Source organism: Notothenia rossii, assembly GCF_949606895.1.
Source record: "Notothenia rossii genome assembly, chromosome: 6".
Lineage (NCBI taxonomy): Eukaryota > Metazoa > Chordata > Actinopteri > Perciformes > Nototheniidae > Notothenia > Notothenia rossii.
Window position 1 is genome coordinate 30287927 of NC_136909.1, and position 19552 is coordinate 30307478.

The 19552-nt window shown below is 40.7% G+C and overlaps 1 protein-coding gene across 2 annotated transcripts in view; it reads right to left on the reverse strand.

Moving 5' to 3' along the window:
* Nucleotides 1-19552, reverse strand: part of taok3a (TAO kinase 3a) — a 74631-nt gene that overhangs the window by 28223 nt on the left and 26856 nt on the right. For both annotated transcript variants that reach the window (XM_079690565.1, XM_079690566.1), the window contains exons 3-10: nucleotides 9540-9776; nucleotides 5069-5140; nucleotides 3456-3557; nucleotides 3131-3176; nucleotides 1950-2046; nucleotides 1087-1200; nucleotides 343-434; nucleotides 12-105 (exon numbers count right to left, since the gene is read on the reverse strand). In XM_079690565.1, coding sequence (XP_079546691.1) covers nucleotides 12-105; nucleotides 343-434; nucleotides 1087-1200; nucleotides 1950-2046; nucleotides 3131-3176; nucleotides 3456-3557; nucleotides 5069-5140; nucleotides 9540-9671 — 749 coding nt within the window. In that variant the 5' untranslated portion in view covers nucleotides 9672-9776. The remainder of the gene's footprint in view (nucleotides 1-11; nucleotides 106-342; nucleotides 435-1086; nucleotides 1201-1949; nucleotides 2047-3130; nucleotides 3177-3455; nucleotides 3558-5068; nucleotides 5141-9539; nucleotides 9777-19552) is intronic.

Genomic DNA, 19552 nt, shown 5'->3' on the forward strand with positions numbered 1-19552 from the left:
TTTCAACTCACCACTCATTGGACTGTAGCGTGGGAGAGTCGTTCTGTGCGATGTGATATAAGGCACTCATGGCATTCATGTTGAATAAGGGAGGTTTGCGTTCCGCTAAAATAAGAGAAGATGGGAGAGTCAGAAAAATATATAAGGGTGTGGATTCAGTGCCAAGGATTTCACAATCAGATATCAGCCTCTCCTTAAATGAGGCAGACACAACGTCTCCAAAGCAACCAGGAACAAATAAGATGTATTTTCATGTTTTACAGATTTTTAACCAGCGTACATCTGTTACATTTCTTACATCAAGGGCCCTTAAATTCACTTCTTGACTAGATGTATGCTCACCCAGTTCAATACAGGTGATCCCCAGCGACCAGATGTCCACCTTTCCCTCGTACTGACCCTCGTCCATGGCTAGGATCACTTCCGGGGCCATCCTGAGGACATGCAAGTGCACAAACATGCATAGTTTATTAAGTACAGGGAAAAATCCACGGAAATGTTATAATCTGCTAAGCTGCTCAGAGCTTTTAAAGACTCTGGTATGCTGTGATAGCAGCTCAGTTTTGTGAAAGTATGTGTGTGTTTCTATCAAGGCGGAGTGTGAAAACTGAACACTGGTCCAGCTGTTTATGTAATGGCTTTCATTAACCAGCAAAGCTCCATAAAGTGCGTGAGTGAGTATTATGATGGGCAAGTTAGAGCAGATAACTCTATATGAGGCAAAAAACAGTAGGCATTATTAAATTAATGAAATAAAGTGTCAGCGGCTGTATCAATAGTGACCATCTTGAGGCACGCTCACCCTTCACTTCACAGTGAATACCCCTATTTATTTACCCCTATCCTATTAACTTTGTCATTTGTAAGCATAACTAGGTTTTTATTCAAAGTGACTCGGGGGCAACAACAAGAAGTACTCACTTTCTCCAAAAAAATGAATTGTTCTTGTAATTTCTATGCAAAGAAAGCACTAAAACAAATACCACAATTCCCATTTTTCTCATTGTCATTGGTCTCTCGCATATACTGTAGACATGTAAGGCGTTCAGTGTTGTGCCATATGCCTCGTGTTTCATGTATACTGACCAGTAAGGTGTTCCCACAAAGGAGTTGGCAGGTGAGGCAATGGAGGCGGAGCCAAAGTCGGCCAGTTTGACCTGACCCAGCTCAGTCAGCAGGATGTTACCAGCTTTCACATCTCTGGGTGGGGAGAGGGGGATGGAGAGAGTGTATTTAGGAAGAGCAACCAAGAGAATTCATATCCTTTCCAGGGATCTATTATGCATTATACTTCTCCCTCAAATCTTAATGAACTGGTCACTGATGTGGTGTATTTATAGATGTGATATCTTTATTAATTCCGTTAAGGAGATCATGTTTTTGGCTCGATTTATTTGTCTTCAAGCAGAAAAAATACTGGCCCCTTTTCACTGAAAATTGGTGAAAGGGTGTAGCATGGGCCGAGAAATAATCCACATTCAATATCAAGGCTGACACGCTCATTTCGTTTTTAACATTGCAAGATCTGTGCTGCATTCATGGTGTGTCAGAATAATCTGAAAAAAGTCATATCCATCTAAGGGAAACTTGAATGCAGCATTGGCTTTAGCGGAGGTCTACGATCACCGAGTGCGACTCTAATTTTATGGGTTTTATGTCATTTTTACAATTTTGCAATGAGACATGATGATACAGAACAGTCAAGATGATTCATACAGCTCCATTTAAGAAGCTAATCATATTTCCCTGCCATTAAAAATTACATTGTGGACACCAGTAAAACAGAAGGGTTGTTTCTTGCTCAGTAAGGACCACATGTACCTACAGAGATGACGTTTTACAGCCTAATTAGTAAACGCTCAGTCAGGGAAGTGCATCTCATCTCAGCCTCTTATCATGTTTTTGATAAAGGCACTTCCTTATGGGAGCTAGAGAAAAAACTGACTCACCTGTGAATCATATTATGGGAATGTAGGTAAGCCAGTCCTAGCAAGGCACCATGGGTAATGGCAGCAATTTCCAACTCTTGCAGTGGTTTCTTATGAACTGGGGGAGAAATTAGCAGAGTGGAAATGAGTAAAAACCCTCTGAAGACTTTCATTATATAATCATGAAATGTGTTCTTCACAAAGGCCTTCATAATAAATAAAGCTTCTTCATTTAGTTATGAAGCGCAGACTTCAAGCAACTGCTGGCATCCAAAACATCACAGTATTAGTAATAAATAAATAAAAACTATAGCGGTGTGCCCTGCTGATATAGCAGTAAGAAAGTAGTCTCTTGGCATTAACAGTTGTGATAAGGGCTCCTAAGCCGGCTCCCTGTGGACTGTTGCAGTAACAGAGAGATTACATGCCAGGCGAAAGGTCCCAGCTGAACTATGGCTGAGACATTTCAAAAACAGGCCGGGGCCGACTGTCAGGACCGTGTGCCTGCATGAGTGACGAGCTCACACATAGATGCTTAAAATAACACAGTGTGTTCAGGTCGGGACTGTTGAGAGGATGGACACTTTACAATTGCCAAGCTTTGAAAACTAGAAAAAAATTGGTCTTCAGAAAAAGGAGTCTACATCTAAGTAACTCAGATATGGTCTTTTGTATAATGCATATCATTTGAATCAAAGTGCTCAATTGCAAATCGGATATAGAAGATATAGAATACAGAAGATATATGTTGTATTATTTAGTTACAAGACCATTTATAGAGTATTTGTTTCTAAATTGTTTTAGTTTTAGGTTCACATTATGTTTGAATAATGACAAATAACCACAGGAAACAACCAAAGAACCATCTATGTTTATATATTTATGTTGCTTATTAAAAATGTCTATTGAAGAGTATTCAAATTGAATCAGAATGTTTTATATTGTGTATTATTCACATACTGTAGTGATATTTGTCTTTTCTACTGTAATTGTGTATATGCTGTTAATGTTATTTTTGATTGATCTGATAGCATGTAGCTAGCTAACCACAGTAAAGCTAAAGCTAAATGTACATAAACCACATAAAAAAAAAAAAAAGGTTTCTCACAGGTTTTATTTACATTTGACAGACTATTTCTTGGCCAGAGGAAGAGACTTCCTGGAAAAAAATAAGTTTGTGTGCATATTTTGCATATATTTACCCTCTAGTAAATCTGATGCGGAGCCCAGGCAGTACTCCATCACCAGCTGTAACAGAATGCAGATACAATAATTCACAGTTTGCTTTTCATTGTTAAATATCCTCAATACAAAGATTCACATCAAGTTTGTGAATACTTGTGAAAATGTTCTCAACGACAAAGATTGTGTTACTGATAACAACATATGCAGAGAAACTGTAGTGAGAAACACATTCAGTGGGAGATGAAATCAAAAAAGACAAAGAGGAAGGAAGAAACAAACAAATGTTGCAAGATTAAAACAAAAGATGGGAACTGGGACAAAGGGAGAGATGGATCCACTAACCCAGGCAGTGTTGTCTTTCAAGTAGCATCCTTTGTACTCAATTGTGTTTGGGTGTCGCAGCTGTCCCAAAAACTTGACCTCCTTAATGATGTCCTGCCACTTCTGCCAAAAACAAATTCAGACACACAGATGGTTACACACTACAGGTACAATCCCGGTAACACCTAGGTTGGCATTGCTGTGATTTGATAGTAGTGGCGCAGCTGGCCGCACTGTAGTAACCACTTTAACAGGTAATATGGTCTTTATACAGGTTTAAATGTAGACGGATAGGAATGTCTCTCAATAGCACTGCAATAAGGTTCAATTAAAAAGCATATTGAAAATGTAACCAGAAGAGTTTACATAGCAAGTGAAAGCCTCAGCCAGTCAAGAGCTGTGTGACAATGTGTAAGAGTCCTCACATGCAAAACACAGAGTTTATAAATAGATAAAGGTTTAAACAAAGGACGCATTCTGAAATAAGCTTATGCCTAAACTTGTTCCGTGGTTTGCTTGAGGGAGGAACATGTTTGTTCCAAACCTTGCAACCTTTGGTGAGCAATTATTTTGTATTATTTTCACATTGTTTTTGTTCCTTTAGGCCCTAAAGTTAAGGGTAATTAACCATCACAAATGAGAAATCTCAATCTCTGACATGCTACTGTCAGAGCTTGGGTAAATATTATTAGAGAATTACCTTTTTTGCATTTTAAGCGCTGGTTGTTACTGGATTTGTGCCAAAGCAAGATAAATTAAAGCTGCAAGCAGCGATGAACAGGTCGTCACACATCCATGTGCTTCAAGGGTCCTAGTGGAGGCCGGTAAACGCTGCAGTGCATTGAAGTGACCATTCGAGACGGGTCTGACAAGTTAACACTACTTATGATGGTGCTGAATGATGATTTTTGTAGAGAATGTCAAGAGTTCATGTTATCCAAGCTAATTCAACAATACAGTCTTTTGATACCAATGCTCACATAATGATTTGTTCAAATGAAAGAACCAAATGGTTGTTCCAATGGGCCAACCAGAGGGATTCTTCAAATTGGCAAATCATAGGGTTCGTTTCAATGGGAAACTCGAACGGTCCCATTTAATGAGCCAATCAAATGGCTTGTGGCAATGGGCCAATCAGAGGGATTGTATTAATGAACCAATCAGAGGGCTCGTTTCAAATAACCAGAAGAAAATCTGAGGCTAGTTTCAACCGACCTAACAGAGGGCCTGCATCAACGGACTAATCAGAGGGCTTGTTTCATTAGGCCAATCAAAGGTCTTGTTTCAATTGACCAAACAAATGACTCTTTTCAATAGGCCAATCGAAAGGCTTATTTCAACAGGCCAAATCAAATATATTACAGTAGAATCAAAGACATACTGGATGTGTGCAAAGGTTCTCTTTTTCACAACCACTATTTGTGTTGTACTGACTGTCAATGGTGGTGTGTTTTCTTTTTCAATATTGATGACCTTGTTATCAAACTGCAGGCTAACCAAATGTCAATGTGACCCAGAGATATGAATCAGAGACATAAGCAACACATTGTGGTGTCACATTTACAGTGGGAGCTTGGTTTTGAAGGTAAGCCTTTGCATGTCTATGTGCTCTTGTGTGCGAGTGATTTCCTTACTTCGGTAGTCTGCTTGCCATTATAGGACATCTTTTTGATGGCCACCACCTCGTTAGAATAGGAGTTACGCGCCTGGAGGGAAAAAAACAGAGATCAGATTCAAGAAAAATCAAATAAATACTTTTTCACACGGTTAGAACAGTCTATAAGAACAATATGGCATAAGTCAATTGTTGACAGAGGCACATGAAGCAACACACCGCTTAAGTTTAGACTTTACATCTAGTTCAAGAGTCATACAGCCAGGGGTGTGAAGATTTGAACTAAAAATAAATTAGTTTTAATTGGACGACAATTGTGGAATACTTTACTTTAACTCTCCTCTTCTGTATAGCATTTATTAGCACTATGTTAACATTTAATCATAGTGCCAATCATTATTTGATTCTACACCAGCCTTTAAGCTGTTGATATTTTGTATTATTAAACACTAGTGTTACAAACATGTATTACATGTTTATTTACTTGCTAAATAGGGGGGGCTAAAGTGAAGTGTTGACAACTCATGAAATGTCTTAAGGGTGAATGAGAGTTAAGGAAAAAAAAATTGGTGTATAAAAACATCATTATGAATGCACAAAGCAATACATCTACAACTGATTGATACAGCACTAAGAGATTATTTCATTTGAATTTAAACACATTTCCGCCTGATAAAAGCACTCTAACGTGATTTGGGGAAGCCTGCAGGTTTGTGATATGTGCTCGTTCTTCAGCTACTGTTAGGGCTTGAGTTGTCCGTGCACATCCACATGTCCACGCTAAACCCATGGTGTTAACCTCAGAGGCATTGGCCTTAGGAACAGCTACGCTAAAGCTCAGCCTAAACCCTTATCTCCGCTTCATCCCACTTACAAATGAATGGGAATTTCATGTTGAGATTCAAAAGGAATTACAGAGTATTCCTATTTGATTTGATTTCTGATTAATTTGATCCCTATGATTGACTGTCTGTTCAAGCATAATTGCTGTTCCCTCTGGTGTAATGTATAGATAGATTGCTGTAGAGAAGAAAAAAAAAAAAAAAGGTAACGCTGAAATATTAAAATACATTCAGGCTAATTGTCATCACAGAGGAAAGGGGGAGCATCAATAATTACAACAGGCTAATTCATTCAACATACACTGTAGTGAAGTGTGTGGGCCTGCACACGCAGCTGGGGGAATTCCCCTCGTTCTCTTCTATAATGGAGTTTCTCTTTAATCTTAACATGCGTTCACGATGCATAGATTCCTTTGACTATGCATGCATATACAGTAACATCATAGAAGGAAGATAAGAGGAAGCACTGTGCCACTGCCACTGTTCTTTTCTCGTCTACTAACATGCACCTAACTTGCAGTATTGTAGATTTTATTTCTTGAATGTTAGAAAATACAACTAGATCACAACATAGTAAAACCCAAGCTAATTGCTGTTATTTTGTTGTATAGCATGAAAGTCAATGTCAACACAATGTGTTATTTGCTACATATAGACATCATTATATCTGTCAGTAGATCTTTCATTTAGGTATTAAAACTGTAAGGATATCTTTTTAGACTAATTTAACTAAAGCTGCTCTTGCTAACAGCTAAAGCTACCAGGTTGCCAGTTGTAATGCAGACAGCATAAGTGTGTCAGTGAGCACAGCGCTGGCATCAGGGCCGGATTAAGACGCACACTGGAGCCTGTTAGCCAGACGGACATGGGCACCAGGGTAAGTTGTGACGTATTAGGGCTGTGTGTGTGTGTGTGTGTGTGTGTGTGTGTGTGTGTGTGTGTGTGTGTGTGTGTGTGTGTGTGTGTGTGTGTGTGTGTGTGTGTGTGTGTGTGTGTGTGTGCGTGCGCGTGCGTGTGTGTGTGTAAGTGAGATGGGACAGAAGAGGATGTTAAAGCCCTGACAGCCAAGAAAATCCTGCTTTACTATCGATTTCAAGAAAACAGCTGTCTTAGTAGGGAGGAAGGAGAGGAGGCTTATCGCTCCCAGCCCTGCATCTGGAGGGGGAGAGAGGTGTAGCTGTAGATGAGAGGAGGAAGAGGAGAGGAGAGGAAAGGAGAGGAGAGGAGAGGAGAAGAGAAGAGAAGAGAAGAGAGGAGAGGAGAGGAGAAGAGAGGAGTAGCTGTAGAGGAGAGGAGAGGAGAGGAGAGGAGAGGAGAGGAGAGCTGGAGAGGAGAGGAGAGGAGAGGAGAGGAGAGGAGAGGAGAGGAGAGGAGAGGAGAGGAGAGGAGAGGAGAGGAGAGCTGTAGCTGTAGAGGAGAGGAGAGGAGAGGAGAGGAGAGGAGAGGAGAGGAGAGGAGAGGAGAGGAGAGGAGAGGAGAGCTGTAGCCGTAGAGGAGAGGAGAGGAGAGGAGAGCTGTAGCTGTAGAGGAGAGGAGAGGAGAGGAGAGGAGAGGAGAGGAGAGCAGTAGCTGTAGCTGTAGAGGAGAGGAGAGGAGAGGAGAGGAGAGCTGTAGCTGTAGAGGAGAGGAGAGCAGTAGCTGTAGAGGAGAGGAGAGGAGAGCAGTAGCTGTAGCTGTAGAGGAGAGGAGAGGAGAGCAGTAGCTGTAGCTGTAGAGGAGAGGAGAGCAGTAGCTGTAGAGGAGAGGAGAGGAGAGGAGAGCAGTAGCTGTAGCTGTAGAGGAGAGGAGAGGAGAGCAGTAGCTGTAGAGGAGAGGAGAGGAGAGGAGAGGAGAGCAGTAGCTGTAGCTGTAGAGGAGAGGAGAGGAGAGCAGTAGCTGTAGCTGTAGAGGAGAGGAGAGCAGTAGCTGTAGAGGAGAGGAGAGGAGAGGAGAGGAGAGCAGTAGCTGTAGCTGTAGAGGAGAGGAGAGGAGAGGAGAGCAGTAGCTGTAGCTGTAGAGGAGAGGAGAGCAGTAGCTGTAGAGGAGAGGAGAGGAGAGGAGAGGAGAGGAGAGGAGAGCAGTAGCTGTAGCTGTAGAGGAGAGGAGAGGAGAGGAGAGGAGAGGAGAGGAGAGCAGTAGCTGTAGCTGTAGAGGAGAGGAGAGCAGTAGCTGTAGCTGTAGAGGAGAGGAGAGGAGAGGAGAGCAGTAGCTGTAGCTGTAGAGGAGAGGAGAGCAGTAGCTGTAGAGGAGAGGAGAGGAGAGGAGAGGAGAGGAGAGGAGAGGAGAGCAGTAGCTGTAGCTGTAGAGGAGAGGAGAGGAGAGCAGTAGCTGTAGCTGTAGAGGAGAGGAGAGCAGTAGCTGTAGCTGTAGAGGAGAGGAGAGGAGAGCAGTAGCTGTAGCTGTAGAGGAGAGGAGAGGAGAGCAGTAGCTGTAGCTGTAGAGGAGAGGAGAGGAGAGGAGAGCAGTAGCTGTAGCTGTAGAGGAGAGGAGAGCAGTAGCTGTAGCTGTAGAGGAGAGGAGAGGAGAGCAGTAGCTGTAGCTGTAGAGGAGAGGAGAGCAGTAGCTGTAGCTGTAGAGGAGAGGAGAGGAGAGCAGTAGCTGTAGCTGTAGAGGAGAGGAGAGGAGAGCAGTAGCTGTAGCTGTAGAGGAGAGGAGAGGAGAGCAGTAGCTGTAGCTGTAGAGGAGAGGAGAGGAGAGCAGTAGCTGTAGCTGTAGAGGAGAGGAGAGGAGAGCAGTAGCTGTAGCTGTAGAGGAGAGGAGAGCAGTAGCTGTAGCTGTAGAGGAGAGGAGAGGAGAGGAGAGGAGAGCAGTAGCTGTAGCTGTAGAGGAGAGGAGAGGAGAGCAGTAGCTGTAGCTGTAGAGGAGAGGAGAGGAGAGGAGAGGAGAGGAGAGCAGTAGCTGTAGCTGTAGAGGAGAGGAGAGGAGAGGAGAAAGAGGAGAGGATCTGAAGGGACCAGAGAGATCTGCTTTCAACCCCCCCTCCACACAGCTTTAGAATCAAAGGCTTGATGAGTAATTAGTGATGATGAGATTAATAAGGAAAGCTACAGAGAAAATGCTGAGAGCAAATCTGTCTCCACTTCATTTCATTCAAAGAGCCATAAGGTAGTGGGTTACACTTACAACATGCGCACAAATCAATGGATCGATCAGGGGTGACTAGCTCATAAATAAATCAAAGCGATATTCGTGTATTAATAAGCGCTGCATAGTAAAGGGCTTAGGGAGCTTTTCTTAAATAGTATTTGTATCTGTAATGGTCCAGCCCGTTATTCACATGCTCTATTTCTTCCAAAGCTAAATGGTCAACTAATAAACTCCACCACTACATCTTTGATGTTTTACTGCGTCGAAACAATGGCTTCAAACCGTTTCACTGTCTTCGAGGTCCACTCATACTCAATCAATAAACTCTGTCTTAACAGGCATGCTTTACGCTCAGATGGTGTAAAACCCACCAAGTTAGACTCAATATAAAAATATAAGATCCATACTGACGTAAAACGCCTGACCAAAACTATTTTTTTTAATATCTGAAATTACTTGATAATATGGTAATAAAAGCAGTTTAAAGTTTTTTTTTTTATTGTATGCAATGTCCTTGGTTTGGATGAAGTCCTTTCAATTAAAGTGTATTGGCTTGTGAAAGAACACAACATTTGCACTCACAAAGTAGACGGCCCCAAAGCTGCCATGTCCGATCTCGTGCAGGTCACAGAAGACATCCTCGGGGTCATCTTTGAAGAAAAGGTCAGCCAGCTCGGGGTCCTTCGGCACTCCTTTCCGCGTGGAGGACGGCATTATGGGCTGGACATGAGCTAGGCGTCGGGGGCGACGCTCACATACACACTACTGCTGCTGCCGCCACCAGATCTCCACCACGGACCCGGCATTGGCCAGCTAGACCTGGAAACAGAAAGGAATAGATTGGGACATTTGTCAGAACCTCCTCAACTTAACACTTAGCTGTTGCCACACAACACAACATATCACTTCCTGTGTGCAAGAGAATTCTTACATGACTGAAGTATATTTCAACTTTTTAAAACTGATTACCATTCATAAAATGAGTGTTATATTAGTGGAATTTAAAATAATAACATGCGGACTAAAGCATTCGTTATAGTGACACACACAAACACACACAGGCAAATATTCCTGCTTATGCCCTTATTCCAACAAAACAACAACTACAGTACATTTTATATTTCAAAAATATTTATCCTGTAGTAAACTCTTTAATTCCTTCAACTATCTTCCTGTAAAGGTCGGTGTTGCCGCATTTGAGAACATCCAAAAAGCTGTCTTTCATCATTTGTAGGTGTTTCGTTTAGTAGGTTTGTTACTCCGAGAGAAAAGTGGGCTACTTACATGCATCCCTAGTTGGTTAACGAACCAACAAAGATTCTGTTTGCACACACAAACCCGTATTGTGTGTGTGTGTGTGTGTGTGTGTGTGTGTGTGTGTGTGTGTGTGTGTGTGTGTGTGTGTGTGTGTGTGTGTGTGTGTGTGTGTGTGTGTGTGTGTGTGTGTGTGTGTGTGTGTGCGCGCGTGTGTGTGTGTGTGTGTGTGTGTGTGTGTGTGCATGCGCCTTTCTATTCTGCATTTGCATCGGTGCAGTTGATAGGTGACAGAGACAAGTAAAAGGACAGCTATATTGACGCAGCAGCACTGTCTAGTCCCGCTGGTCATCCGAGTCACACTTGCTTACGTAAACACACACACATACACACACAGACACACACACACACGCACACAACACCCTTGACAGTAGGGCTGCGTATTGGCAAGAATGTGGCGGTACAATACGTATCATCTTTCAGGGCTTATGAAATAAATAATAAATATCTGAGCATTTTTTTGTTTTTAATGCATCAGAACAGTTGGTTCTACATTTTGATTTATCATCAAAACATAAAATGTTCATACAAACAGTTGATTAAATCATGTTATTAAGAGTCAATATAGTATCGCGATACAAAATATTGCATTTCAATAGGATAAAGAAATATACTTTTCTTAAGATTATCAATATTCTCCATCCCTACTTGACAGCTGAAGCTGATTCACTGATGCATCATCACTAGGGATGTCCCGATCACCTTTTTTTGCTCCCGATCCCGATCATTTGATTTTGACAATTTGCCGATACCGATTTTTCCCGATCCGATCTTTATGCAATGCATTAAGAGAAAAAAAAGCATTCAAGTTGTCCCTTAAGGTTATTTTTTTATTTAAATTGGATATTCTATCCAACATGGATATAGCTTCTTTCTTTCACAGCAGCATTGGATCAAAACAAAATAAAGCTTATCAGTACTCGTTAGCTTACTGCTACAATTGGACACTGCGCCCTGCCCACTCTGTTGACAGATTTGAGAGAAATAAGCAACCAGGTCTATGAAAACAAGCCCCAAAGAAGCAACACATACATGATGTTCTGTAATTTGAAACCAAAACTAAGGCCTCATGATGACTTTAAGACTTGAACATGGTCATTTTTGTTTTGTAACATTGAATACAACATTTAAAAAAAAGTATTTAAAAAAAGAAATAAAATAAAATAAAAATCCCGATCCCAGATTTTTTTCCTCCCGATTCCGATCTTTTGAAAATCACGTGATCGGATCGGGACATCTCTAATCATCACACATGCAGACACACACTAATGCTAAATGTTTTGTATCACAAGGCTGCAGCCAGCCCATCAAGCGTGCATACATTCTGGACACCCTGCTCCAGTTAGCTTGGTTGCACATGCATCACACACAAAATCACACGCTATCTCTCTCACTGCCGTTCCTCTCTCTCTCTCTCTCTCTCTTTTGCTGTGTACCAGAACATCTCTGTGCACATCATCCAGATGCAGCTAATCTGGCTCCAAAAGGCCAGCCCCACACAGGGCAAGCTGACATACAGGCAGAGGCAGCAAGACATACATGCACACACAGGCCAAGACACTAAGCATCAGCATCATCCTAATCCCCCGCTCTTAAAAGGGGCTTAAGCCATCACACCCACTCCCAAAATATCTTAAAATGCCTTAAAGGCAAAGTGCTGTGCCCTCTGTTCCACGGCACAACATGTGTGAAGATAGTAGCCTCGTAGCTTTGGTTTGGCTTTGATTACTGTAGGTGTGGGATTCTGAGGGTGAACTATTTTATTGATTACCCGATTGAAAAAATATCTACTTATCTTAATGCAACTATCATTTGCTATAAATATCGGAATATGCGGATTGCATCGTTTGTTAAAAAGCAACCAAAAACATCTTCTTTTTTAACAGCATTTAAAACTTTACCAATAAAGTGAAAAGTATGAGTTGTCCACTACAGGGCCTGCAATGTTTGTCAGTAATGAAATAAATAGATGCCTGGAGTGACAACTTTTATGACAGTGTTAAATGGATATTAAAATGTATGTATATTTAAAAGAAACCCCTGACTGAGGTCGGTTGAAATACGGTTTAATGACAGTAAATTAATGATCAATACATTTTGCACAAGTAAACAAGGTCACAAAGGGTAAATCACACAGAAGTGCCTTAGCCAATCAGAATGCAGTCCTGCAGCACCATAGGTGGGCTAGACTGAACAAGCTAGTCAGATTTGAGATTCATTTGAAAAGGGCACTTCTCGAATAGGAAAAGGGCAGGTGCTCAAGCCCACTTTGAGGTCTATCTGTGCACATGCCTAGTGCACAACACCCGATTTCTCGAGTTTTGATTTGTTGTTCACGATCAACATACTCTCAATAGCACTGGCTCAAGATACCTCAAAGCTATTCTGCCATGTTTCATGTGTTGACTTGCCACGTCAAGAGATGCTGCTTATTTGTTAACCCAGAGTTGAGGAGAAGACATGGTAAAATACTGCTTCTTAAGTTGGCCAAATCAACATCAACAAGAACATACACTCTGCCTCCTTCTGTAAATGGAAAAGTCTCCTGATGCCAACCGGCTACAACTTCAAAGCTGCTTTAACATAACATCTCAGCATTGGGTATGGCAGCATGTTGAGATGCAGCCTGACTAAAGTCAATTTCATGGTTTTGATTTCTCTCTAAGAATGGCACAGAACATGCTCGGAAACCACCACGCGTTGCCACATAAACAACAGCCATGGTTTCAGTTTACCCGCTTACATAATGTGGAAGATCACATATACAGGCTTACATGCGTATTGCCTCAAGGCAGCTCTTGGTCACTGAGGCATCTTTGAGTAGCATGAACCCTTAAAGCCTGTGACGGAGGCGTGTCGAATGAGGAACGAACAGTACAGCACACAAATACAACCTGTAGGTTGCAGATCATTTTCCACATTATTTATGGTTTCTAGCAATTCAATGGAAGTCAAACTGCCATCAAGTATATATTTTTGCATGTGTATGGCATTTATTAGAAGCTTTGCGTGATTTTAGTTCTTCATATATCTGATTAAAGACTTTTTTAAGCACTAAAAGTCTGTTTGTTGACATACAACCAAGACAATTATGTATGACCACGCAGTGTCTCTGTTTGTATTTGCCGGTGTGTATGCCAATATGTGTTCCACCACCACTTTTGTTTGGCCACGTGTATAGTGTGTGTGTGTGTGTGTGTCTCCTGGTTGCATCAGCACTGTCTGTCTCTCCTCTCTACTCTATCTCTGCTGAACACACACACACACACACACACACACACACACACACACACACACACACACACACACACACACACACACACACACACACACACACACACACACACACACACACACACACACACACACACACACACACACACACACACACACACACACACACACACACACACACACACACACACACACACACACACACACACACACACACACACACACACACACACACACACACACACACACACACACACACACACACACAATATATAATGAGAATGATTGGAAATTAATGGAGATAATCAAACATTGTATAGAGAGAGATAGTTGGACCCCATGTGGAGAAGCTTTAAAAGCAGATCTGAACCACAATGATGGGAGGAGTTGGCGGATGAGTAAAAGAGATAAAAATGGAGCAAATTATGTCATGCGATCACTCTGGAGACTGTGCACAACTCCCTCTCACCCTCTGTTTCACTCTTCCTCCTCTAAGATGTGTGAAGTGATGCAACGTAACGTTAACAGGTTGTAACGTGGGGGGCTTGATTACGCTGTCACTAGTCCGGCAAAGTCCGGTATTTTGTCAGTTGTGTGTGTGTGTGTGTGTGTGTGTGTGTGTGTGTGTGTGTGTGTGTGTGTGTGTGTGTGTGTGTGTGTGTGTGTGTGTGTGTGTGTGTGTGTGTTTACTCTGGATCTATGAATGGCATTGTGCCGAGAGAGCTGATTAGGCAAATGGCATAGACAGATTTACTGCTCGGTGTGTATGAATTCTTTACTACATATTCACTACCACACGCATGCATGACACGGTACTTATGTGTAGGTGTGCAGTAGTGTGTCATGCATGCACGCACTGGTGGCTGAGTGAGTAAATGAGGCAGCATGTGTGTGGGTTAAAGTGGGGGAAGGTATTGCTGCCAAATTATTGCTATATTTAATAAATGATCACAAAAACAAATTATATGTAAACGAAAATATATCGTGTATATGAAAATCTGGCCTAGACTATAAACAAACACACACACATTTGAATTCAACAATATTTGAAGAACAATAATAAGGATTTTGCACTGAGTTTGGGAATTTCTTGCCGAATATACTAACAAAAGTTTTAACGTTGCAGTATTTTTGGAACAAAAAAACACATTAAAGTATCCAATATTTCATATAGGGAAATTAAATGTATTTTCAAATCAGAAATGTAAAAGAGAGAATATATATAAAAAAGTACTCTTAGACTTCTCTTGCTGTATCTGTACATGAACACATGCTATGGGCCAAAGTTCAACTTGCTTATACAAGAAACACATAAACAAACAAATACTGTACACCCCCCCTCCCCTCCAGGGCCCCTGTTGGTGCCGTTATGACTAATTGATGTACCAACATGTTGTTGCAGGAACAAGTCCATCAGGCTGGTAGATTTGGCTCTATACCATGTGCTGCGACAGACATTTAAATGGGACATCGCATCGCATGAGGGAATCTTAAATAAAAAAGTAGAAAAAAAAAAAAAAATTGCAGTATAACAAGGGGTAAAGAGAATGAAGCCAGTCCTGTCGAAAAAATAAGTACAAAATATACGGTATACAAAATGTAGAGTCAATAGCCGATATTGGGGGCTCCTCAAAACTATTTGAATCTGTCTGGGGCTCTATGATAGCCTACATAGCTAAACTTAAGACACTAAATTAAGAAGAAAGGGGGGGAACTACAAATGTATGTGTATGTTTTTTTCTGGGTTTTTTTTTCTTTTCTTTTTTCTAGTGTCTCTTTATCTGTTTTTTTTTTTATATTATTATTATTATTGTTATTTTATTTTTATTTATTTGTTCTGTCTTTGTATACATTTATGTATGTAGGTACGTGTATGTATGTGCATGTGTACATGTATGTGGGTATGTACTGTACACACTTATGTGTATGTGTATATGTGGGTATACATAATGCGAGTATATGGGTACATCTATTACTGTTACTATTCTTTATTCCCTTATCTATTAATTTTCTTTTAATATTATCTTCTACATTACTTTAACCTATACATGTATCTATTTATTTAGTTAGTTATTTAATTTACTAGCTAGGACCGGAGGGGGGAAAAGGGAAAAAAAAAAAAAAAAAATATTGACTGTATAAATGTAAACTCATTGTGCCTGACTCAATAAAAATAAATAAAAAAATTGCCGATATTGATACTTTTTCGTATTTATTTGGAGGGAAGACGAACATTGCTTCCGACAACCAGAGTATCGACATCCTTATGGATTCATCTTCTTATTATAGACACATGCATATCCAAACATTTGGTCTACCAATGTTGTAAATGTATTATCTTTTCAATTTACACACGGCATCTATTGCACGTCTGTCCGTCCTGGGAGAGGGATCTCTCCTCTGTTGCTCTCCCTGAGGTTTCTCCAATTTTCCCCTTTAAACTGTGGGTTTTCTCTGGAAGTGTTTCCTTGTACGATGTGAGGGTCAAAGGACAGAGGGTGTCGTATTGTCATACTGATATTCAGTACACACTGTGAAGACCACTGAGACAAATGTAACATTTGTGATATTGGGCTATATAAATAAACATTGATTGAGTGAATATCAAGTATGAAAGTGAGCTGAAAACATGTAGTTTTTATGAAAAAAAGAAAAACAAACTATCAACAGAGTCCAGTTCAACCGCCACTTAAAAATTACATGCAATTTCAGCATTCCCTAAACACAACCTGATATTTTATTTTAGAGTAATTAAAAAAACTCAGAAAAATAAGTTGCAAGGAGTTTGAACTTGCAAAAATGTTTGCAAGTTAAAGATCACATACATTACAGGAGAAGCCTTCTCCCAGAGAAGACAGAAAAGAGGATAATATCATATAATAATTTCATAATTGTATCTTTGCCTTTGGGGACAAAATGGACGTATGGAAACACCCATCACTGAGACATTTTAAAAACAATGTTTCTTGTGCATGGAGACTTGCATTTAATTGTTCCTCCTCCTATATTCATTTATTCAGAAATGTCTTTTAATTCATTGAAGTGTTATAGATTTAGCTTCACTTCTGTTTGATCATTTTGTTTTAATAATTAAAGCTTTTGACAAGCAGGACGTGTTTTCCTTATCGTTGGCTCACACTCAGTCTCCTGGGTCTGCCTGTATCCCATCTAAACTCTTATGAGAGTGCAAATAAAGTGCAAATACTGCACATGTATACATTTATATATATATATATATACAGTATATATGTACCATAACGCCAGTGAGAGCACACTAGAGTCCATATGTGTGTGCGTGTATAGCCAGGGGGTTTAGCAGCTTACTGGCCCCCCTACCGGCTTTAGGCAGGAACAGGAATTAGGCAGACTGTGGGAATTCTTACTGGGATTAAAGTCGCCAGCTCTAATCAGAAACGAAAGGAAATAAAACCTGGTAAATCCCTTAAATTGTGCATTGAGACAGAGTGTGAGGGTAGAATGTGTAGAAGACAGACAGAATAGAAATTACGTAATGATTCCGTACTATCATGACAATATAGGGAGCAGGCTTTGCTGTCGAGTGTGTTTGTGTTTGAGGGTGTCTGCATGGATCACACACACTCATAGAAAAAAGAAAAGAAAATGGCTGCACTTCAATAATCCTGTCTAATAAAAATGTAAAGACTGCCAGAAGATAGAGCCTTACATCTAAATGGAGTGCAAGGCCTCTGGAGAGTAATGTATGCGTGTGTGTGACGTGTACTCTGTCTCTGTTTGTGCATGCTCTCTACATGACATTAAATGGGTCAGCCTCGGTATGAATAATATACAAGCCTATTTACATGCACAATGCCAGGGTTGCACGGTGATGACAGACCAATTAAAAAAGGGTGATAGGACTATTTCTTATCAATGGAAAATCCAAAGTGGCTGTTCTTCCTGTGACTTAATACACAGTGCATGGATGGGGTGCAGCATTCGTGTATGCACATTCAACAGCTTTCTTTCGGTCCATGTGTCCGGAAATGTGTCCCGGAAAAACAGGGATCAATTCCGATCTTAACACAAAACATTTTCCTCAGCTTCAGGCCAACACATTCTCATATAAACAGAGCAAACAACTATTTGAAAAATAAATGTAGACGTGTCTGGCTCATGAGGTTTTAATTGAGGCGGGCCGCCGCCGAGTTTAAAATCAAGCGCTGTTTTGATTGTGTTCTACAGAGAGAAACCACCGATCACTCAGGCTACCTCGTCCAGTTTGACTGTCTCGGAATAGATTGCGCTGAAATAGGGTTGCAAGATTTTGGGAAAAAATCGAATTGCGATTTTTTTGACAAATATTGCGATTCAATTTGCGATATTTGTTTCTAAGCGACCCAACGGAAGTTTATTGTAAAATGCGGCCGTATCTCCGGCTAGGAAGGTCGTATCAACATGCTCCCGTCTCTAGCACCCCCGCAGCCCGAGCTACGAGTGAAAGAACATGAAACAACATACATGAAACTTCCGTTGGGTTGCTTTAAATTCAAGCTTCAGTTTAAGATTCACCCTGTAATAGAAACATGTGATGGAGCATTAATAACCTGACTCGATGGTTTGTTTCACCAAATCATCTAGGAAAGCTCCATTGGAAGCCATTTGGAAAAGTATTTCAAAAATACTTGGCAGGTGATTGGATCAATCTGTCCATCACCTTCTATCATGGGCCACTTCTGATTGGTTAACAATGGCTGGTACATGTGGAGCACAGCACTTCTGATTGGTGTGGATGACTGACACACAAGAAGAAAAAAAATAAAATAGTGAAATAAAAAAATAAATGTTAAAAAAAATTGCTGGCTTTGCGATTTGATAATCGCATCATTTCAAATCGCGATTTCGATTTAAAATCGATTAATCGTTAAGCCCTACGCTGAAATCTCTAATCCAGTCTTCTCCTCATGTGGCATTGAGGAGAACTACAGGTGCTGACATTATTCAGCCCATTTTTATTGTACTTAAAATTGTACTAATGGGAAATTATTTTCATCAGACATAATGATTGGAGAGATTTAAAGTTGTTATTTTTTTTCTGGTCATAGTCTGGTAAATACCGAGTAATAAAAACACTCATACACAAAAATACACTGCACAACACAATATTTAAAAGTTGATTATCTGTATTAACTGTATCAACATTTCTTGCAAGATGTGTAAAATGGGTATAATGGACGGGGGCCTTTATACATTTATTTATTTGTTGTACACAGTAATACTTCCAGTTACTTTGAGATGCTGCATATTACACTATTGAGGACGATCCTAAGCCCCTTTACGTTTCATCAACAGGCTTCGCTCAAAGTTCAGCTGGTTTCGACTTTGCCTTTATTCGCCAGTCCTTTTTTAATGTACTAACCATTCAATGGCAGCTGCTCGTCAAGATGGATGAAAAAAAAGGTTGACGGTCAGACCAGGCTTCCATGTGTCTGATTTAACAGATCGTAAACAATGCTGCTGTCCCACGGATCATAAGTGGGGGACGTTACTCTTGTAGGTGGTTTCATATCATTCTTAGAATACTGATAAAACCAATATTATATCACCAAAGACTTTTACCAGCATACAGGTTAGGGGATGCCCAAACATTGGAAACTAGCTCTGGTGCCGCCCTGAGGATTGTTCTGTAACCCAGATTGCTCCCCTCTACCACACCCCTTTTACACAAGCGCTTTCCCTCACTCAGGGTGTGAATCAGCGATAAGATTTGCCCCTGGCTCAGAACGTACAGTTGCACATACTTGCCTGCCTTCCTGCTGAAAGAATGATTGGTCTTGGCTCTGTGTATGATGCCAAGTTGACTGAAAGAATTTACATGATTACCCAATTCACAAAAGACTCCAAAACCACAGACTAGCCGCAGGCTTCCTTTAATCCCAAAATATTTAAATACGCTTGATCCAGACAACTTTCTATGAAATATTAAAGCAAAACAGTTCAAAACTTAAAAACGAGAAATATGACAACTGTATTTAAAGGCTACTGTTGTTCATGACATTTAACCACAGTATTTCAAGGGTCTTTGAGCA